The 22483-nt window shown below is 51.5% G+C and overlaps 1 protein-coding gene across 1 annotated transcript in view; it reads left to right on the top strand.

The window, feature by feature from the left end:
- Positions 1-14044, top strand: part of RAB11FIP5 (RAB11 family interacting protein 5 (class I)) — a 47926-nt gene extending 33882 nt beyond the window's left edge. The window contains exons 6-7 of the mRNA XM_009879854.1: positions 12532-12721; positions 13835-14044. Of these exons, the coding sequence (XP_009878156.1) occupies positions 12532-12721; positions 13835-14044 (400 nt within the window). The remainder of the gene's footprint in view (positions 1-12531; positions 12722-13834) is intronic.
- Positions 14045-22483: the final 8439 nt, after the last annotated feature.

Here is a 22483-nt window from a genome sequence, read left to right as displayed (position 1 = left end):
CAGGAATGGGGATGGTCGGTGAAAGGAAGCTTTAGTAGGGGGTTTTGGAGGAGGAAAACTGGGATCTGACAAAAAAGATGGATTTAAGTTCTGTCTTTATATCTTTAGCTTGGCTTGGGCTGCACATGCTGGGGGAGGACAATATGGGACCACTGCCTGGAAGGGGAGAGATTTGGATCCTCCTGCACACCAGAGCCAGAGCCTGCATTGCTTCTGGTTTGCTTCCCTCCAGGAAAAGATTCATGTTCACCCACCTTGTTCCCCAGGTGACGCGCAGCCTTCGTTTTGCTGCATCCTGAAACTGATGTGTAGGTCACGGCGGGCATGGGGCAATCAGGGGCTTGCTGAGAGCACCAGCCCACCTCCTCGTGACCTGGACCACACAGGCAGCAGCTTGGGGCTGGGACCAGCTTGCTGGTGTGGCCAAGAGCTGCCCTTTCTCAGCAGGTTCGGCACCTTGTGAGCTCCATCATGACATAGGGAAGGAGGACATGGTCGGTCTTGAGTGGGTTTGAAGAGACCTTGAAGCTGTTCCTCCACCTATGCGGGTGGGGATCAATGCAATTCAGGGCACTGCCCATCATGTCTGCCTGAGTGAGGAGCTGCTCTAGCATCAGCTCTTGGGGAAGGAACTTCAGCCACTCAGTCTTCTGACAGCTGTGAAGGTCGTTAGCAGCAAGCACCTACTAGGAGCCTGAAGCTGATTAATGCTCTGTAGCCATTTAGTGCTAGAACCCAGCAGAGCTGGCTGGATCAGGCCTTGGTTGCTCTTACTCAGCACTAAATGCTCTTTAAGCAGAATTACAAATGAGGGATGTTAATCTGGAACAAAACATTAAAGCAAGTGCTAGCAAGAAGAAACAACTGCAGGAGCAAGCAGAGGTACGGCAGTGGCATGTGCTGTTTGCAGCCACCCTGAGATTGTGGTGTTTCAGGCTGGACCTTGCCACCTTCTATTTCCAGCTGGAAAGGAAAATTTCCCGTGTTTTGCCCTGTTCCACCACAGATAAAACCCATTTTTGGATCGTGTGAACTCACCTAGCTGGACCTTCGGTCATGGGCAGCTGTGCTCCTCTTCTGGAGAGCTTGAATTTGAGGGTGATTAGGGAAAAAGGTCAATTTGCCACAAGTGGCAGCAAACACTCCAGTGTGTGTGTTCAGCAGAGGAGCATGGAGCCACCCAGCAGCCGCAGGCATTTGTCTGCACCTTCTGCATTCAGAAAACCAGAAGAATTGAGGGACTCTCAATTCTTCAATACGAGCCATAGCCTTGAGACCTTTGGGATGGCAAACACCAAATGGTGGTGACAGAGAGTTGAGAAGAGATGGGCTGCCCTGTCTTCTTGTGCAAACGCTGTCGTGCTGTGCTGCTGCTGCCTCATGGATGGTCTTGTACAGAACAGCAGGGATGCCCTGTGGATGGTCTGGAGTGGGTCTTGTGCTGGAGGCAGGGTTCAGGTGTGGAGCACGCCAAACACATGCCAGTCCCCAGCATGCCTGGAGAGGCTGGCTCCCAAGCAGAGAGCGGCTGCTGGTCTTTCTGGGGTGGCTTGTGCCTAAAGGTCCATCAGCTTCTCCCGTCACTTTTCTTGGAGATTTTTGGTGTTCACTGAGAGCTCAAAACACCGGGGAAGAGCTGGGCTGCTCTGAGTTACCTTCTGTGGGGGTGCGTGCCTGCCTGCTCGTGATGGGTTTTCCACCCCACTACACACCAGCAGTCTGAGCAGGGAGAGGATGCGGAGACATGATGGAGCACACTGGTGTTTTCCGGGATGGGGATGGGCACCTGCACCATGGCCACCACTGCTGCTTAGTGACAGCAGGAGAGGGCACCCACGAGCTGTCTCTGCCCAAAGCACCAAGTGAGCTGTAGGTTTGTGTGGAAATGAAGGTTTCGAGGCTTTTTGTGTGCCTGAATTAATAGTTCTGCTGAGTAGTGTCTGGTGCAGTGACTGGTGGGCGCTGGAGTTGAGCCCATCATGCTCGGCCATTTGCTGTGTGTGTTACCTACCTAAAAAACAGGACGGGAGGACTTTGGTGGCATTGACTGCATAAACAGGCACCTTTCCAAGGTAGCCACTCAGAAGATGATGCGGGGGGGCTTTGAAGCTGCCAGAAGTGGGGAGAAGTGGGTCCTACTGTGGTGCTGGGGCGTGCATGGGCTCCTGCCCGTCTGTGCATCACTTATGGTCCAAGGTGTGCTGCCAGCACGTAACCCTGCCTGCTTTAAAAGCAACCGATGCTGACTGCACCTTCACACATCATTAACTTTTGCCTCAAGATGGCATTTTTGCACTTTAAAATGTGTCTAAGGCTTTTTGTGCATCCATAGTAACAGATGAAAATAGCTGTCCAAGCAATTTTTCCATTTGACAGCACATTGACTGTGATCTTCCAGTGCTGCCTGTGATCCCTACTAGCAGCTCGGGTAAGGCAGGGAAATACCATGATGTAGCCCTAGGGCTGGACATACCCTGTGTATATTGGCAAAGCAATTACTTTATTCGTTCCTCGTTAAACTTTGATATGCCCAGTGCTGGCTGATCAATGTCCGTGTTTCTCCCAAACCAAGACTGGGGTCTCTCTGGAGCTCAGCTGTCCTGGCTGATGAAGAAGGAAGTAATCCCGGCGGCTCAGTTACGGGGCAGCGCAGCTGCATATGCTGGTGGTGGGTGACCCCATCCTGGGGGTGGGATGACTCCTGGAAGGGGTGAGTCAAGGGGACGGGGACTCAGGAGGAGGGAGTGTGGCAGTCGGAACACTGGTTCGAGTGTGGGGTGTCCACCCTTTGTGATGTGAAAACCTCCAAGATGGCCAGCCTTGGCCTGACAAGGTTTCCTCAGGGGTGGTGATGCTTATTGCTGGAGGAGTTCCCAAAGGAAGATCAATGAAATCCCAAAGAAAGGCCAATGTAGTCCCTCTTGAAAAAGCAGGAAAGAACTGTCCACCTGACTCGGAGTGAAGTGCAGGTGGAGACTGACTGTCTGAATTAGAGCTGTGATGAGTCCCATCCTCCTTGGGGTCCCCCGTGGGGGTTCAGGCATCTCAGGAGCTCAGGCCAGAATTGACATAACGAAGGGTGTGCAGAAAGGCTGGGCAGAGTCAAGACCAGAGCCAGGGCTACATTCTGGCCACGTGCTCCCTCCTACTCGGCTCTTGTTCCTTGGCCACCCGCAGCCACGTTACTCTCCCTCCTGTGCGAGAGGGAGGGTCTGCTGTTATCCTGATATGTTGCCAAACAAGTAGTGAGGCACTGGGGGAAGCTGGGAAAGACTCACTCCTGTGTGCTCTCACTGGCTCAAGTAATCCTGATCCAAGAGCCCAGCCCAGCTCCTTGTGTGCAGCCTGCCCTTGGTACGCACCAGGGATGGCACAAAAAAAAAAAAAAAAAAGAGCTGAGTCCTTGGGCTGCAGGAGGTGGGAAAAAACTCCTGGGTTCCTGAGTCTTAGGGCTTGCTAAGGTAGAAAGGGGAAATTTGGAGGACTGTTCTAGAAGAAGGGCTGCCCTTTCCTTTTTGTCATGCATGCCCTTTCCACGCCTTGACTCCATAATCATTGCTCTGCCTAACAAGAGAGACGAGTATGTATTTGATCATTGCATTGCTTTGAACCGAAGCGTTTGTAGTGTGTGTGGTGTATGCTTACAGCACTGTCACAGCATTAACCAGGAGGACTGTTTTGTCTTCCCTCCACAGCCTGGAAGTGTCTCCTCAGGTAGAAACCAGCTCAGATGCTCCTTCTCATTTTCCTCCCTGCTCCCCTGCCCAGTTTCCTCCTGCTGCTGTAGCCCATCTCGCTAGCATGCCAAGCGCTAACCTCTCTCCCGCTATTGGAGACAGTCAGTCTGGATGCTTGTCCCCTACCAACCCATTCCTCAACTCCCTGCAGAGCAATCCCTTCTTTGAGGACCTCCTCGCTGACCAGGTACTAAATTCTCCTTCACCTACTCACTTTTTCTCCAGTTTCCCGTCTGGGCCGCATGCTTCAACAGAGGTCGCTGGGAACTTTTATTCCTCAGAGGATTGCAGTCCCTCTGCCTCCCTAAGACATAAAGACCCAGAGAGGGAGTCTCCAGCCAAAAGCGTTTGTGTCCCTGTTCCAGAAACTACTCCCCCATCAGAAGGAGACCTTCCTCCTCCGGATGAGAAACCCGCTATCCCTCCTTCCCTCTCGGAGTGGGATGATACCTTTGATGCCTTTGCGACCAGCAGGCTCAAACCAGAACTGAAGAAGGAAAACTTCTTTGCTTCGGTAGCAGCAGAGGGCATGGCTTTCATCGACGATCCTGATGCAGCCAGCCCAACAGAAAGATCGGCTGAGCCGGCTCACGAGAAGGGGACAAAGGTATATGAAAAAGCTGATTCACAAATTGGCAGCGAAATGCCCACAACCCTGCGGTCTTGGACAAATTTCTCTGGTTTAGACGTGGGGGCAAACTTGGTGAGCACAACCCAGGAAGCGACTGTGATAGAGGATGTGCTGAGCCCCGTGTCTGCGGGGTCGATGGGAAGGAGGAGGAAAAGCAGCACACCTACGGTTTGGACAGCCGCATTTGCATTGGGAAATCCAGGGGAAAAAGAGGCCTCAACACCACTAACTGCTGAAAATAGTGCTAGGGAGGAAGGGGACAGTAATGAGGAGGAACCCTCTAGTGCAGGGACAAACGGATGGATGACCATAGCCACTGAAACCGCTCCTGATCTGTCAGAGAGCACCCAAAGCGTGGCTGAGCAGGAGCGTGTGGGTCAGGAGAGTGCATTCGGCTCACGGCCAGCCTTCCTCACTGAAGGTGCCTTTGAAGCAAAGAGCAGATCTCGCACTGCGGCTTGCGTGTTGCCCAGAAGCACCTTCGCCGCCGAGCTCGCCTCTGAAACCCTGCCAGGCAGCAACGTGGCGGCCGTGTCCCCGCGGGTGCTCGCAGATGTGGCAGCACAACGGTTCCCCATGGCCCCTGAGCCAGGGATGGAGCCCCAGGGTGCTGGTAGCGAGGAGGAAGCATTCGACATACGGACTTCAGTCTACCGACTCCAGGCTAGCATGCGGCTTGAGGCCAGTGAAAGCCGTGTAAAACTCAACTCTGACATTCGTGAGAAGCATGTCATCTTCCCTCCGCAGACAGGTACCCAAGAAAGAGAGGAGAAGGCAGCCAGCTCATCTGCGCCGCCCCCCAAACCTCCGAGGTGGTTTGCAGCTGCGGGCAGCGGAGGGGACAGCAAGGAGGAGGATGCTTGCAACCCACAGCCAAGGCAGCAAGGCAATGAGGAGCGATGGGAAGATGCGGAGGGCCTGAAGGCAGACGTGGAACTGCCAACAAGCTGTATGAGCAGCAAGCCCTCTGTCCCAGCATCTCCCAGCCCGCCCGCACTGGGAGTGGACGTAGCTGAAGCTGGGAGCAAGTTCCCAGTCTCTGAGGGTGATGAATCTGCCACTGTGGTCTCAGCAGCTAATTTAGAGGCAAAAGCTAGCGAGCTGGCAAAAAGAGACACCTCTTTGGGGGAAGACTCATCAGAGATGAATGAGACGGATGCAGCTGAGCAGTTTGAGACTTGCCCATCAAAGTTCTCCCTAGATGGATTAGGCCAGTTGGGTGCTAAGGAGAGCTGGAGCCAGCCAGGTTTATCCCCGCCGATGGGGGCTGCAGACAGTGCCGAATCGGAGATGGCCTCTGAGCAGGAGCTGTTCCGTGAGGAGCTCAGTATGTTGGGACTAAACCCACCTTCCAAGCTAGACCTGGGCCAGACGGAAATCTTCTGGACTGCTCTGGAAGAGCAGGAGGCAGCCGGTCACCCCACGGGTCTTGGCCCAGCGGTGCGACCCCAAAGGTTAGCACATGGGGAGAGTCCACCCCAGCCAGAGCCAGTGTGGGGTGATGGTGAGGGGTGGCACGGGCCAGCAGCCAGCCCTGCTGGGCAAGTGGGAGGCCAGCCTGAGCCTTGTGCCCTAGTGGCAGTGGCAGGCCTCCTTCCCCAGGAGGCAGAGCAGGGCAGCCCCCCTGCCAGTGAGCCCGAGGGGCCGTGGCGCCGATGTGTGGCAGACAGCAGGATAGACTTCAAGAAGGCTGATTTCTGGAAGCCAGATAGGGCAGAGGAGTGGCATGAGCAGGACGCTTCAGCCCCAAGAAATCCCTTTGCTTTGGCACTCAGCTCAAACGCCCCGAGCAATCCCTTTGTGGAGAAGCCATCAGACCCCCTACCTGTTCAAGCTGTGCTGCCCGAAAGGCTTGGTCAGGGAGGCTTCAGCTTCACTAGCCTCCACGAGGAAGCCCTTGGGCACGGCTTTCGGCCCACTAACCTTCCCGGGGACCCACTAGGCAAGCCTCCTTTCCTGCATGACAGCCAGCCCTTGGCCTTCTCCACCCCTTTCCTTGTGGCTGCAACTAACCCTAAACAGTTCGATTTCCCTTCCCCTGTTGCGTGCCCCGCGAGCAGCGGGGTCCCTGCCGCGACCAGCCATGCAGCCGCCCAGCCCTGCCCTTTGCCGCAGTCCGGTGACACACAAGCTTCAGCGCTCGTGGTTTTGCCCAGGGAGACACAGCCAGCTGAGAAGCCCTTTTTCCAGCAGATGACCAGGTGAGCACTCCGGGGAAAGCAAAAGGGTGTGTTATTTGGTAGAGGTGAACCCCGTCTCCCTTCTGCTCTCATCGGGGGGCCGATAAGTGGACCCCGGCTCAGTGTCAGCAGCTCACAGTTGCGCTGACTCCAAGGAGGACCACTCCACATGTTGCTGCAGGTCCTCTTCCCTCACCTTCGTGTGGTCCCAGGGAGTCCATCCTGAACAGCCTGAAGTCTTGGCTGTCTCGGTTCATGGTGGGGAATGGCCACTGGTGTTCTGTGTTTGCCCTAAACTAGGACAAACAGTTTGATGCATCCAAGACCTGCCCCAGCTGAAAATTCAGCCACAGCAGAACTGCATCTGCATTTCACTTGATGCTAATTTTGGCTCCATCATCTTCCCTGTGCTTGCAAAATAGGTGCCTTTTCCATATCTGCCAGGAGAGCTTCCAGCCGTTAATGCTCTCATGAGTTCCTTCATGGCATGTGCGCAGCTACTGCCCCTTCCCTTTTCATTAATTCAGCTTTGGTTTCTTTCCTTTTTAAACGACCATCAGGTACTAAAAACCTTCTTCTTTTCATAGCAAAAAAAAATAAATAGTAGTTTCACTAGGGCAGTGGCAAAATGCCATTCTCCCCTCCCTCCTGCCAAGATGTACATTGTTTTTGAAGCAAGTGGGACCTAGCCTTAAGGATAACGGGAATGGGAAGCGGGGTACCATGGCGGTCCGTCGGAAGAAAGAAGAGGCTGTTGCTCCGCCCAGGTCAGTCTTGGGCTTGTAGAAATGCCACGAAGGACAGAAAGGTGCTAAGTTTAGGGCATGGAGTCTTGCTCTGTGTCCTTCTGTTCATCTAGTTTTCCTGGTACATCTTCCCCTGGTCTGCCTGGGCAAGAGAAGATTGCCATGGGCTCTGTCTGCCCAGAGCTCTTATGGTTTACAGGGGAACCTGGGTCTTCTAGCAGTGATTTATTTGATCAGCCTCACTTCTGCGACAGAAGGCAAATGGAGCTTCATGGGGGCACTGAAATGATAAAATCATGTCTGGCCCAAGAATAATATTGGTCATGGCCTTGCGGAGAGAGAAGGCAGGAGGATGGGTACAGCAGAACTCAGCTGAGCTTCAGTCCTTCTGCATGGGGAATGCCCTCCTCGGCTTGTGCATGGGTTTGACGTGCAAAGTGACGTTGGGAGCAAAGACCAGCAAGAGATGGGTCTATTAGATGATTGTTTTTTCTTTATTGAGGCCAGATCCTCAAATCATTCTTAATCAGATTGTTCATCCTCCAACATATAACCTAATTCAAAATTTGCAGATAGAGAGTATACAGAAACATCCAGAATTTTGTTGATGTTTGTTATGTTTCATGGAAAGAGAAGTGTCCTGCAATCCCAAAGGGTAAAATTAGGCAATGAGAGAAGTATAGTCCCAGGACCCTCTATGTCGATGGTACATGCTCACAGTCATCTTCAGGCTTGACTGTGCATCCATCCAATGCCTGACTGGCTTGTGGGAAGAAAGTGGGCTTGGACATAAGAGTTGGTCGTCATGTCAGTGCTGGCTTCTGTCATGATACACATCTGAGAAGTCCTTGAACAGGTCTGCTCTGGTTTCTCTACCTGTAAAAGGCGGATGTTTTGGGTACTTGCTACTGTGATTGAAGAACATTTGAAGAGTTACGGAGGTCTTTGTGGAAGGCTCTGATGTTCTGCACTACTTTATAAGACTGGGGAGATGTGACTGATTGTCATGAGGGGAGAGAGGAAAGCTGGCAGGGCCCTTTTCTGGGTCCCCATGGTAATGCTTGCCTTTCCTAAAATTGTCTTCTATTAGGATGGTCAATGGCATGTAGACAAAGAAAAGATACGGTAGAAAAAAGGTGGAAGGAAAAAGGAAAGACTTCAAACTTAGAACAGGCATTAAGGCTTAGCTGGGACAAAAGTGTCTTTCTCTCCCATCAGATAAAGGAGGAGCTGGTACCTGGTGTAGATTGTTGAGAGTCTGGTGTGCTGGGATTATGTGCCCTCCTTGGGAGAGATGGACACTGGGTGTGGGGACCCATGTCCTTTTCCCAGGTGGCCAGAGGGCTCTCTGCTGGTCATCTTGTTCAAGATGGCAAGTCAAGACTTGTATACCTGAGTGACACCAGCACCTCCCACCTAGTCTGGCTGGGGCACCACCTAGTCACAGCGAGCTGGGAGGTTGTGCCCTCCTGGAACAGCTGCATGTGTGCCAGATTTGAAGATGCAGCTGAGGAATTCAGAGTCCAGAACAGCATGTTTTGGGATTGCATTTGCAGATCCTTCCCTGCTCTCCTGCAGCGAGGGAGGGCACTTGCCACAGAACTGGTGCCACTGGGGTAAGGTGGGTGCTCCAAGCATCAGTTGCAACACTCACGTGTACGGAGGCTCCCCTTTCTGCTCTTCGGGGAAGGGCGGGATGGTGCCTCCACTGCTGGGAAGGTGTCTTTGGTCACATCTCGCAGTACAGGTGGGATGTAAAGGACAGCCCATGACAGTGCTTTGGGGACTCCACTGCCTTGGAGGAGCCCAGCAGTTTTTCAACTCCTTACACATCGATCAGGAACTCAGATGTCTGACTGCTGCAGCATGTCATGGCACTTGCATGTGACAAGATTGGGAATGTCACAGGTGCCAAGGTGGTATTGGCACACTGCTTTGTGCCTTCCCAATGTCAGGAGTGCAGCAGAATCGTCCTCTTCTGAAAACGAGGTTTCGGATTAAATCACATGCCAGTCTTGGTGATCCGAATGTATTCCTTGTGGAGCCCTTGGAGCTTGGAGAGTGGCTTGCCATGTCCACGATAGACCTGGGAGAAAAGTTGCTGATCCCAAGTTCAGTAATTGCCTTTCTTCCTGTAGACCATTCCGAATGTATTCCTTGTGGAGCCCTTGGAGCTTGGAGAGTGGCTTGCCATGTCCACGATAGACCTGGGAGAAAAATTGCTGATCCCGAGTTCAGTAATTGCCTTTCTTCCTGTAGACCCTTTCTTCACAGAGGTCGGGTTCTCAGGTGCTGCATGCTGCTGCAGGCACAGCAGCTTACCCATGAGACACTGGTTGCCTTGTATTTGTTGTCTTGCTCTCTGTGAGAAGCATTTTGATGGATTGATAAAGACATAATTTCTGAGTTGCTGTAGGGGAATCTCCCCAGTGTTTCACTGTGCTTAGCAATCACCTCAGGAACATTGGTGAAAGCTGTGCTGTGACACAGCAAGGCTTGCTGAGAGAGGGGGACCAGGGCTGTGCCACTGTCATCCTGAGATGTTTCACCTTGAACATGTTAAGCTGCATCGTAGACTTATGTCCACTCAGAGATGCAGTAGTGGATTAGGCAGGCTGTCAGTGTGAGCAACTAATTCTACTCTCAAGTTCACATTCATCGATGGAAACAGGTCTAACTTCTTGGCAGATCCATCAGGACTTCAGACATGGCTATAAGGCACGAAGCAACCTCTGCTCCCCTTGAAGTACCCGGTGCCGACCATCCTAGGGCAGGACGCAGGTGGAGGAATGCCTCCTGCTTTCAAACCTCTCAGAGTGACAAGCTGAGGGGACAGAGCCCCTGCTTTGCTCAACAGGAGCCCTGAACACACTACCCTCTCAGCAGGAAAAGAAGGGGATAATTTTTTTTTTTAATACCTTTTCCAGCTCTGCAGAAGTTAATGTGTTCCCACTAGCAATGGGGCTGAAAGCCACCTGTGACCAGACTTGCAATGGGAAATGTCCCCCTGCTTTCAAAATGCATCCAAGCTATTCCACTGGCATCCCAAGGCAGTAGCAGGTTTTCATTCTGTAGAGTGCCCTTGGTAAGTTTGGTCCAAAAGAGGTCACCTTCAGAGGTTTAAAATGGTTTGAGTGTTCCTTACGGCCAGCCAGTGCCCTGCAGACCTCTTGCGTAGGGGTGGCAGTCTCCTGCTTCTGCAGCCGTACTCTGGTCTTAGTCTCTGGGCTTGCTGTGGGAATGCTGTGGGGGTGCATGAGGCAATAGTGCCATTTGGGGCTACTTATCTTTAGATCTGGCTGAGATGAGCAGTCCTGGTGGCTCCCCAGCCACTCTCCTTCCCAGACATTGTTTTGAGGAACAGCAGAAGTCCTACAAGGGTATTAGAGCTGTCTTCCCCAGATCCTGCAGTGAACCCCACTCATCTTGGGCTAGGAAGGAGGCTAGCAGTGGTTCGAGCAAGCAAAGTCATTACTTCTGTTTTTTAAAGGACTTGGGAATGAGCATTTTTTCAGGATCTGTGCACAGCCTTCGGTCTGGTTCACCTCACCCCATCATACGTCATAACAAACGGACAACTGCTGGACCACTTGTAGCGTGGTACCATGGTGTTTGCAGCTCTGCTGGTGAAGGGTTTAGTCCAGGGTGGAGAGTGCTGGAGGCTGACATGCAGAACAGGAACTTGTCCAACCCCTGGCGCTGTCAGTGGACTCCCACTCGGATTTGTGGGATCCCTCTGCATCCTTTCAAACTGTCGGGGAAGCCTTGGCTCTGTCCACGTGCTTCGACAGCTCTGACAAAGGGTGTTAACCCTTTGGCTTGTTGAAGCTGGTCAGTGGCTACCATTGCTGTCCTCTCCTAGCAAATGAATGACAGGAGGCATCATCGTGGTCAAAGAGGACTTCTAGACATGCCCTGTCAGCACAATGGAGGGATTGCTGGTACATCCTGATCCCGTCACCATTGACAAGGCATGAAGACACCAGCCTTGAGGACCTGGGCCATCCACCTGCTGCCTTATGTGATGCTGCCTTTGTCACAGCCTCACCCATCATCTCTGACGTGGAGCAGGGTCAAAAGCCACCTGCTCTGCTTTTGAAAGGGAAATAAAGCCCAGTTGAGTGGTTACAGCACAAGCTGGACTTGAGATGGGTCTGTCCCAGCCGGGCTAATGGCTCACATGGTGATTGTGGGTTTTATTCCTCTTCCCACAACCCGTCCCACCAATACCCTGAGGTCACCATTTGTAAAGAGAGACTGCACTTGGCCGCCTTGCTTGAGAGCTCCTGTGAGCAAGGTGTTCCCCTTTCCCTGCAGCTTTGTTTGGATGCACAGCAGCTGGGATTATCACCCTTTGCGGGGTGGCTGCTGCATCTGATGAGTGTAGAGGCTTTGCAGAGCTCCCAGGTAGATTTTATGATCTTTTCATCCTGAGTATGGTGCACAGGTCTGCCTGTTCCTTGCAGGAAGGGAGCATCAGGTCACTTCTCTTTCCATCACACTGAAAAACAAACTCACTTTTCTCTAAGGCCAGAAACAATTTTTTGAGCGAAGAGCAAGGCAAAAATAAATGAAAATGCAATTCCTCCTTAACTGACAGAGAAAGTGCATTCAGATACAGTGTCCTCACCCTCCCTTTTGGTTAGTGGAGGGGCACAAATTCTGTGGTATTTTCCAGGCAGGTGTAGCCCAGCTCTTGGGCTGAGGCAGTACAGGAACTGATGCGTAGTGGTGCAGGAGCATCCCTGGAGCATCAGTGGTAAACCCAGGCACTAATCTGGGTGCCCCTGGGCAGCGAAATGCCCCTCTGGGCAGTGGATGTAGGAGCCCCCAATTACATTGGACCTGGGTTAAATTTCCCTCAGCTGTTCCAAGACCTGGCAGCCGGGAGTTTTGACCCACAGCCCCTCTGCGCGGACTGAGCAGCGTAAGTGTGGGCACGGGGATCTGTTCTCTGTCTTGGCTGAACACATTTCCTGGGGCTCCTTATCTCCTCTCCCGGTAGAAACAGTGTTGGAGAGTGCTGTGGGCTGCCTGCTCTGCAGGATGATGGCTCTCCTCTCTCTCTCCTCCGAGCAGGTGAGCTTTGAGCAACACAGGCACAGAGCATTTAGCTGTGTGGAGCTGAGTAAATTCAATAAGTGGGTCCCATCCCCTTAAAAACCATAGGGAGAGGCAGCAGCGTCACTCCCCAGCTTGGGAGGGTGTTAAATGTCCAACCTCCTTGTTTTCCTTAGTCCTCACCCAGTGAAACCCATCAGCGCTGCGGTGCAAGAGGTCTCCAGCGAGAAGAAGCAGCAGCACAGGTCCAGCCTGACGACCGCTTTGAGCAATGGCCTGGAGAAGCTGAAGACAGTCACCACGAGCAGCGTCCAGCCTGTGGCCCCATCCTCTCAGCCAGAGAAAACAGACTCAAAGAAGTTAAAGGTAGGAACCTACCACTGAGGGAGCTGCATTCCCACCTGCTTGAGATGTTCTATAGTCGATGACAGAGGTGCAGAAAACTGGTGTTGGAGGAGGTAGAACAGGGTCCTGCCACAGTGTGACCAGAACCATGTTTATTAACCCTGACATCCTTGATCCTGGTTGCCCAGCCTCCTGCTGGTCTCCTTTTCTCCATGACCTGGTCTCTGGGCTTTCTTACCCCACTATTCTTCTATCATTGCTTGCTTTGGTTTGGGCTTTTTATTGTACAGCGTGTGAGCGAATACCTGGTTATCCACAAGACATAAAAGATGGAGGTTGTGATAGCTGCCTGACTGAAGGCCTGAAGGGTTTTTTCTCCTGACAGAGGCAGAAGGAAGGTGTCTTCTGGAGCCTTGCTCGAATGCTGCTTGCCTGGCTGTATTTTAAATGTTGGCATGTTGAGGCAAGCAAAATACCTGTGTGATATGTCTGAGGGCACAGTCTCATGGGGTTGCCTTCTCCTTCCCTTTGTCTACTGCTGTTCTCTTTGCCTCTCCAACTTAACATGTAAAATGCTGCTGCTGGGGTTCGCCTCAGTGGACTCCCCTGGGGCTCTTCTCCTCTGGAAGCTCCTTAGAGATCTTTCAGCTCTTAATTATCTTCTCCTGCCATCATTCAGGCCTGCTGCTGGAGGACTGGGGAAGGGGGAGTAGCTAATACCAGGCCTCATTATGCTGGGCTCATGGGCTCCTTTATGCCCATGCCCTTAGCTTCTAACTGTTGGGGAAAAGAGGTTTGGCGCGTTCTTTGGGGAAACCCTGTTAAATGATTCACTGAGCTGGTGGAAGTGCTCAGCAGTCACCTCTAGCCATATGAGGGAGGTTGCATTGGCCTGGAGTCTGGGCGGTTGTTCTGTTTCCAGTATTTTTGGGTGACTGCACGGCACGTGGGAAAGCTGCTGTGTAAAGACACGATGTGATAGCTGCACAATGTCTCAGGCTCATCAGGTCAGATATGGAAAGAAGACACATAGAAAATACTGATTGCTTTGGTTGTTGCTGCACCTTGCAAATGCTGAAGGGAGCAGCAGTTTTCATTGGACTTACTGAATGTTCTTCTTGGTTTCTACCACAGGATCCCACCGTACTGGACCAGTCAGCCAAGTATTATCACTTGACCCATGATGAACTCATCCAGCTCCTGCTGCAGAGGGAGAAGGAGCTGAGCAAGAAGGAGGAGCACATCCATGAACTGGAGAACTACATTGACCAGCTGCTGGTGCGCATCATGGAACAGTCTCCCACACTCCTCCAGATCCCACTGGGGGAAAGCAAGACCAAGTAACCTCTCCCCAGAGACCAGCATCACTTGCCTAGAGCACTTCGCCAATAAACAGGCTGCAAACATCCCTGCACACCCCCCTCCTCTCACAAGAGGACTCCAGTGGCTTCTGTTAGCAGAATTTAGCAGGAAAGGTTATCTGCTCCTCCCCAGCCCAAGCTTATCCCAGCTCTGGCTCCAGGGAGCTATAGGGTGGTGGGCTGTTATCCACCCTGTGGGGAGGAGCAGAGCCCTCTACGTGAGGCAAATGCCTCCTTAGGTTCCTGTTGTTGTGACCAAGTGACCTCTTCTCAGGCACTCATCCTGCCAATGCTTTAAGTGGTCCATGGACATTTGAGAGCTCAAAACCAGCCACCTCATCCATGTCTTCATCCTGCTACTGCTGCACTTCTGCCCACACTCTTCCACATCTCTCTTCTCTAAAGTGGTGTACCCTGGCTGATGGATGGTGTTGAATTGGTTGATGACATCGAGGATGCTTAAACTCAGTAAAGGTCTACCAGCATGTTACTGTCTGTTAAGCCTGCTCAGCAGGGCAGTTAGTGGAAGGGGCTACTGTTGCATGCCTCTTTTCCTTCCTGCCCCATATGTTGTACCCCAAAACAAAGGGTCTGCGTCTGAAGAGCCAGCTCCATGTTGTGCCAGTACCTGACTGTATGGGAGACGCTACACAAAGCGACAGCGCTGGAGTTGCAGGCTGTAAAGGACTCAAGTCAACGTCACTGTCTGACTGTGAGTGGTGTTGATTCCTTCGCTGTGTGCATGCAGTAGTGATGCTGCCTCAGTTACCCAGCTCAAAACTGAACTTGCAGTATGGGAGAAAGGCCAGTGATGGTTTGTGCACCGTCAGTACTGCAGGAGATCTTCTCGCACACCACCCAACCCGTCACTGGGCTGGCTGGCACCAGTGTGCCCCGGGGGGAAACTCCTGTATGTATAAACCACAGCTGAATTTTCTACTCAGTATTACACTCCTCTTTTCCTGCGTCCACAGGAATTGCTTTCCATTGGCTGCCCCCACCACTGACTTTGCATCGTCTTTTTCCGTGCAACAGGAAAATGCTATCAGGACTGAAGATTGTGTGCAGAAAAAGATGTCTCACCGCCCGGCCACCTCTATGCATGACATCCTGCTGGGTCAGGCATCTGTCAAACACTCTCAAAGCTAGCAATTCAGTAATCGTCGCAGACCCCCTTCAAGCCAGTATTAGTACCAAACACCGCTCAAATTGTATCGCATCTATGTGCCAGCGTCAGGTCTCTGGCGGCTTGGGCCCACCCTTAGGCGTTGTAGGCCAGCTCTCTTGGGAGTTGGATGCTTCTTGCTGTTAAGTGTTGAGTGACTGTCTAAAGGCCTCTGATTTACGCGGTTTAACAACCGTAGATGATGTCAGCCTGAGGCTGGTAAGCGATGCTCCTGGTCGCACCCGAGTACGGTGCAGCTTTTGATTTGGAAATGCTGTGGAAGGGTATAGAAAGGATATTGCTCCCTCTCTCGTTCTGCCAGGTTTTTGGCTAGAGATTGGTCCCGTGCAGGCAGAGGGTCAGTTGGTGCAGGACTTGAGCTGTGTTGACATGTAAGGCATCTGCTCTCCTGTAGATCTCCCAAAATTACTGGATTCTTTTAAAACCTTCATACTCTTTTCTCCTTACTTGCTTCAATGTATACCACGACTTTGAAAAATTGTGCCTTTTGCAATAGGACAATAGCAGTTCCCCACGAAAAAAGGTTCTGAAATCCAATTCTCCGTTCAACGCAACCCATCTTGGGCAGCTTTCTCTTCTGTTTGCCTGCTAATCTGAACTAGGTGAATTTATTTTTAAACGCAGACAGCAGAGCCTTCCCATCCCTGTGTGCAGGTTGCTTTGGCAGGAGTTCTGCACAGGCAGCTCGCGTGGCGTGGGAGGTCGAGATATTAAGAGATGGCACTGAGGGAAGAGCAGGCCAAATGTTCCAAGACAAAATACAGCTGGATAAAGAGAGCAGTGTTGGGTCATGCTCAAAGTCTGAGGTTGGAGAAGCAGGCTGTTGGGGTAAGAGCTATCAGGAGAAAAGGAGATTTGGTGTTGCTGTCATTGACAACGTGCAGTCATATCTAGCTGCTATACTATCGTATGAGGAGGAGGATTTGTTACCTGGGAAGATACCGGCTATGAGCCTTTCATTCGTACCTGCCTTTGCCCCTAGTCGGAAGTCATCTGGGGTTTTGCACTTCTCTCCCTGTGTCTTTATGTTATTCCTTCCCATGTGTCTCTCAGGTGCGGGGACTCTGTTTCTGGTGTAAGATGTGAGGGTCTGAGGAAAGGTGTTTCTCCCATTTTAGAAAAGTACCAGAAACCTCTCTCTGCCTATGTTATCAAAAGATCCCATGGCCTGAGAATTAGATTCCCTTTCTGGGTGCCTCTTTCTCGTGAAGAAGCTCTTCCTTTTACCTGCAGGTGAGCAGGGAGGAGTTGCGGGCAGCTAAGAAAGCAGTCCAGCGTCAGAAGAGTGGTGTGGCATGGGAAGGAGGGCTGGGAGAAGGGGCAGCCCCACCAACGGGCAGGGATGCTGAGCGGTCAGGGCTTATGTCAGGTGGGCATTAGTAATGGGGAGGCGTAGAGCCGAAATCTCACACCAGAGCCGGGGGCCCATGCTGGCTCTCCGCTCCCTGAAAAATAGCTGCTTCCTGGGATTTCTCCCCCATCAGTGATCGGCATTGTAGGTGCTCCCCACACACAAGTGCCAATGTTTATAAGGAACTTGCTGCCCCTCCTCCCTGCCTTCTCCCCTTCCTCTGCCATCACGTTTCACCATCTCTCTAATCCCCCCTCTGCCTTAGTGAGCTCTGCCTTTTTTTCTCCAAAGCTTGAATGTTTTGCACTTTATATATTCAACTTAATCTCAGAGCTACAGCAGGCTGTATCGGGTGTACGGCCTTTTCAGCAATACGTGCTTCCTCCTATCACCTGCCTCCGTTGCAGCGGAGCAACACAGTCCCTGAACTGCCTTCCGTCGCAGGAGCCCGCGCCGTCTCGGAGGAGGCTGGAGCAAGCAGAGCTAAAAAGTTTTCGCCTTGACTTTGTGATAGCAGAGCATCTCCAAAGGCCGAGGTACAGGTACAGCACGGGTACCTTGGCATCGCACGTGAGACAAGGGGCTACGGAAACAAACAAGCAGTGATGACAGCTGAGGCTGCCCCAGATGTTTCATGTCTGTTCTCGAGTGTTTAGAAGTCCAGAGGTATCTACAAATGAGGACTTGTGCTTAGGAAAAGGCATCTTAAAGATGCTTCTGTCTTCGTTCTCTGTTTCTCCACCCCACTGTCCTGCATATGTGGGTTTTTTTCCCCCACTAGTTTTTATTCTCTGCGTAAGAGCAAGCAAGTTTTGCCATACCACACAACAGCACTGAAGCCAGAGTCTGTGTAATTTTTTTGTTAAAACCTCTAAGTTACCAGAGGGGAATGGTTTCAAGGACCTAGATGTTTTCTCATGGGGGAGGGAAGGGATGAGAAAAAGAAGTGGGGGAAATGTTCTCAAGTTGCTCATGTCCCAAATTTCCATATTTAGCAATTGATCTGCAAGAACAGGGAGGCAAGCAGCACTTCTGGTCAGTGTGCAGGGTAACACCCTGAGATCTGTCGCTCTCTGCTGAACTGAGCAGATGAAAGGGTTTTAATGGGCCAGCAGCAGCTTTTCACTGGTTCCGTTTTAAACACAGCCATAACAATTACTGTGTGTTTTTGCCTCCTGCTCTGTCTTTCTCTTTTTACGCTTAAGCCGTTTCACAAGGTCTTCCGCAGGGTGCTGTTGCTCACAGCCGTGCTCTGCTTTTGTTGTCAGCCCACAACTGGGTTTCTTGCTTTGAAAGAACTCTGGCCGAGTGATTTATTTTTGCCTTGACTGGCCCTTCTGTCCCAGAGTCATGGGCCAGAGGAACCGCCAAGGTATATCCTTAAACTGGAACAAACCTGAAAGGATGTGGATACTGAAGTGTCACGTAGACTAAGCCTTACAACTTGTCTGTGAAGAAACCGACGTGTGTTTTGTGTTATAAACGTGGGGTGGAAAAACATCCCAAAATGGGAGAGATAAGCATTGGGTTTTTTGGAGTTGTTGATTTCCCTGTACTTTATGTACGCAGGAAGTAGGTTCTGTGTGTTTCATGTTTTAATAGTTGCAACTAATGTTTATAAAGAGCTTGTTATTTACGTTTTAAGCACTTTAAAAAAAAATAAAAGTTGTTCAAGCTGTTCCTAGATACTTCTGATTTATTGACAACAGCGTCTGTGCTGATAGCACTTGGACAGTGAGTGACATTTATCTGTTTATTTTCTGAAGTAGGATGATGGTGTCCAACTTCTGCGGCAGCTTTTCCAGCATCATTAACGCTCCCCAAGCACCCGCTGCCATGTGGTGGCTGCTGGGGGGGGGTGGGGGGGGTAGGGGGTGAGGGTGCTGCAGGGTTACCTTGAGTTCCCCTCCGAATATTGCCCCTGCCTCAGTTGATCGGTGCACCCGAGGGGGTGTAAGCGCCTGAGCTTCCTTGCGTGTGCCTTACAACCGCGTTGTGTGCTGAGTGACTGCAGGAGCTTGGCTGGCTCAGGTGGGGGATCGGATCTGCCTGCACCTCCCTTACTGCTCACCGTTGACTTTGCCCCTGCGTAGCAGGGGAGTAAAGGTTATTGCCTTCCTGAGAATTTGTGGAAAATCAGCAGCTGAGTAGAGGAGAGAGACCCCACTGGGGTGCTGGAGGAAGACGAACGGAGATCTCGCCTGGCATCGCAGACACTGGAGAGTTCAGCTGCAGGATGCCTGGTGAGGACGCACGGCTCCATCAGTGGTGCTGCTCGCGGGAACGGGCAGCTTTTACCCGCTCTTCATGGGCATAAAGCACTTCCATTTCTCACCCTCCGTGCAGCAGATCTTGCCTGGCACAGGGCTGATCCCCAGTGTAGACCTTCGCCTCCAGCTCCTCTACCCTAATCCCACCCACCTGTTTCACCACTCAGCTGTTTTCCTTCTCAAGACCCGCTTCTTTCTTCATTCATGCCTTTTCCTTCAAAAAAATTAACTCCCCTTAAGCTTCGGTAAATGACTTTACTGCTCCAACAGAAGAGTTTCGTTAGCTCTAATCCCAGTTTATTTTTCATCCAGCTGGATCGCAGGCCGTTATCAAGCTCAGCACCTGTCTGGGGGGATCATGTTAGCCCTGAGAGCCTGGATGGGCTGAGGGGGGAAGTGTTCGGCACGCTGCTTCGCGGGATCAGGGCAGTGAACTATGACCCTCTGAAAGACTATCCTCCAAAAAGATGGCCTGAAATGACTGGGCCAGTGTGGTGTTCTCCTGAGTGCAGACACGCTGGGGGTAGAGCAGAGCAGCAGTCATTAGGAGGCTGGGGAGAAACTGGAATCCATCTAGTCAGGAAAAAAAAAAAAAAAAGAAGGAGGATTTTAAGACCTTAGTCCTGCTAAAACTGCCGGACGTGGTTATATCGAGTGTCTCTGCCTGCTTGAAAGCCTAAGCACAGGCTCAGGACTGATGCAAATAATTCCTGTCCCTGCAGGAAGAACTGGCTGGGTTTGTTGTTCGAAGCCTGAGTTTTGCTGCCCGCCGCGAGTTTTCTTAAAATCTGGCTTTACAGATGGAAGCCGACAAGAAATGTTCCTGTGACTTTCTCCCCGAGCCAGCAGGCAGCCCAGCCCTGCACCCAGCTGGCACGTGTGGGGTGGCTGTCTGAGACCCCAAAATTTCCCTTGGTTTCTAGATGAGCTCTCTCCATGTCTGGGGCGCTTGTACCTCCCCCCACCAAAATGGAAAGAAACGTCAGCGTTGACTTAACAGTCGTTGCTCTGGGGAAGCACCCTCTTCCCCCCCACCCCCCTTCTTCCCCAAACCAGGGAAATGCGAGTTGTCAGTCTAAATGGATCTGGTTAGATTGATATCAGCCAAAGAATTGATATTCTTTCTGGTATTTAACCAAAAAAGTGATAGTCTTATGTCACTCCAAATGTGGTTTTAGATAAACAGATTCTCTCCCCTCTGTTGTTACAAAACATTTAGTGTGTCAACATTAGGGATTGTATCAATTATCTGGCTCTAGCTGTAATGGGAGGGAGGGGGATTTCCCTTGTGTAGAAACGGAGGGATTTGGGTAATCATCCATATTTATTGGAGAGATTTTGCTGCGTTGTGAAATACGGGATGAAACCGTTAGAAAAAGAAGAGTTGCTTCGTAAAGCATTAGTCACATCAAAATGATTTTATTTTTCCTTTTAAGACAGCGTTAGGGCTTCAAGCAGGGTTAGACCCCCCCCTAGAAGAAAGCAAACCTGAACGACGCGCTGTTCTTCAGGATAAAGATTGACATCGTTACTACAAGCAGAGGGATAAGAAGGGCAGCGGTAAAATGTAGCTGCAAGAGCCCTGGTTGTGCTGTGGGGTCAAAAGGAGGTTTGAGCCATGTGAAACCCTGCCCCGGTCACGCAGCCGGGGCAGCAGGCAGCAAGTGCTCCCCAGTCTGCACTGCAGCCACGTTAATTAAAGCAAGCAAACCATTAACTCCGAGGACAGGGTACAAGGACAGCAGTGGGTACGCTACAGTAAGCAGGACTTGTTGTTGGACCAGATCTTTGCTCATCATCTATCTGTTCCTGGGGAGAGGCGCGTTTTCATGCTCGTACACGATGAGGCAGGGAGAGGGCAAGACGAGAGGCGACGCTGCCTGCCAGCAGCCTGTCACCCTGAGGAAGCAGGCTTGTGCAGCGCAGGAGGGAACAACTTGATTTTAACTATATCTCTACAGGAAAAGGAACAAGAAATGAAAAAAAAAAAGTCACTTTTCTATTCTGGTAGAAGCTCCTTCCTCATGCTGGTGCAAGGGGTAGGTAGTACGTCTGCTATGGCGTGCTGCCTCAGGGTGTGTGTCAGAGTGTCTGCTCCCACGGCAGGTTAAAGCTCCAGTAAAGTAAATTTCACCCCTTCCCGCATAACCTGAGTGACACCATGGGACTCCCAGTCAAGAAAACGTGGCCAAGGGGCTGAGGCAGTAAGGCAGCGAGCGGTCTGAGACCAGGCAGCAAGACTGCAGCAGGCTCGGGGAATGGCACGAGCTCCCTGCCCGACCGGCAGCTCACGGAGCCTCTCACCCACCGGACGGCCAGCTGCCATGGGGTAACTGCTTCGGACACAGCCGGAGGTGTCCTACTTGCAGCAGGCTCTGCGCCGGGCCCCTTTTCTGTCCCCTTTTCTACCCGGAGCTGCAGGAGATTTGAGCTTCAGTGAAGGGGATCAGCAGTGAATTAGCGTAAAAACTGAAATCGTTTTTGCAGATGGAAAGAGAGCGGGGGGGGGGGGGAATATCAGCACTACATCCATGAAGCAGAGTAGCAGCATCCTCACAGCAAACTATTCTGATGTTCATATTTTTCCCTGCATAGCAAAAAAGAAGGGAATTTTTTTAGGTACATTGTTTAATTCCTCCTTAGCTGGAAAATCTGTTTCTGACCTGCTCTGTAATCTGTTGCCTCTACTTTTGCTGCGCCAAGCCTTCCTCTTGTACCCTGACTGCGTTCCCCGCTTCATCCCCATCTCCAGTCTATTTGCTGGCCCTTTGCTCTTCCTCGGAGAATTGATCCTAATCCTCCAAACAATTTCACCGGCATTTGAAGGGCCAGACACTTCTTATTCCACTAATCTAGGCAAGAGGATTCTGGAGATCGCTCCGTACGCACCCCTTCTGCCCCCAGCCCTGCACGACCTTGCTTTTATCTCCACAAATCGTAACGCTGAGGAAGCGGACAAATAAGTCTGCATCAAAGTAAACTTATTATTTTCAGGTTTCCTATTCTTTATTTTTAATCACGTATTTTAAAGGTCAGTAGCAATTGTTAAGCTCCCGTCAAGTAAGAATATGTGTTTCCACAAGGAATTGCTGAAATGTGAGGTTTTTTTCAGAAGCTTTTGGGCTTTCACCTTTCAATGTGTTATTATTTGCTCAATTTCAGAATTAAGGCAAACCCATGCTATCCACGTCATGTTCCTGGGCATCCTCTTATCACCGCCCATATTCTGGCTGCTGTGCCGGTGTCACAGAGAAAATGGCGTTTTGTGTTCAAAAAAGGAAGAACATTTCGGCATGAGTCCCTTGTGGAGCGGTCAGAAACGTGCACCATGAGGTGTATGTGTTTTTAGGGCAGGAAGAAGGGAGCTCCATCACCCAGGCACGGCCAGTTGCCTCAGACACCTCTGTTAGTTGCTAAATTAAACCGTTATTTCACAAAAAGGAGAACAGACAAGGAGAAGTGGAAACAGAGGCAGGGGGGAGAGTCACACATGCTGTGTGTGGCCCTCACAGAGCCCCGCCACCGCCGCCGCCCCACAGGACTACCCTGTGCAAGAGCAGTAGGGAAGCCCCGCTCTACCCAAAACCCTTCAGCTGCGCTCCCTCGGGCCCTTGT

Source organism: Charadrius vociferus, unplaced genomic scaffold (genome assembly GCF_000708025.1).
Source record: "Charadrius vociferus isolate BGI_N301 unplaced genomic scaffold, ASM70802v2 scaffold502, whole genome shotgun sequence".
NCBI lineage: Eukaryota > Metazoa > Chordata > Aves > Charadriiformes > Charadriidae > Charadrius > Charadrius vociferus.
The sequence above is the reverse complement of the archived record's forward strand: the minus strand, read 5'-3'. Positions and strand labels throughout refer to the sequence as shown.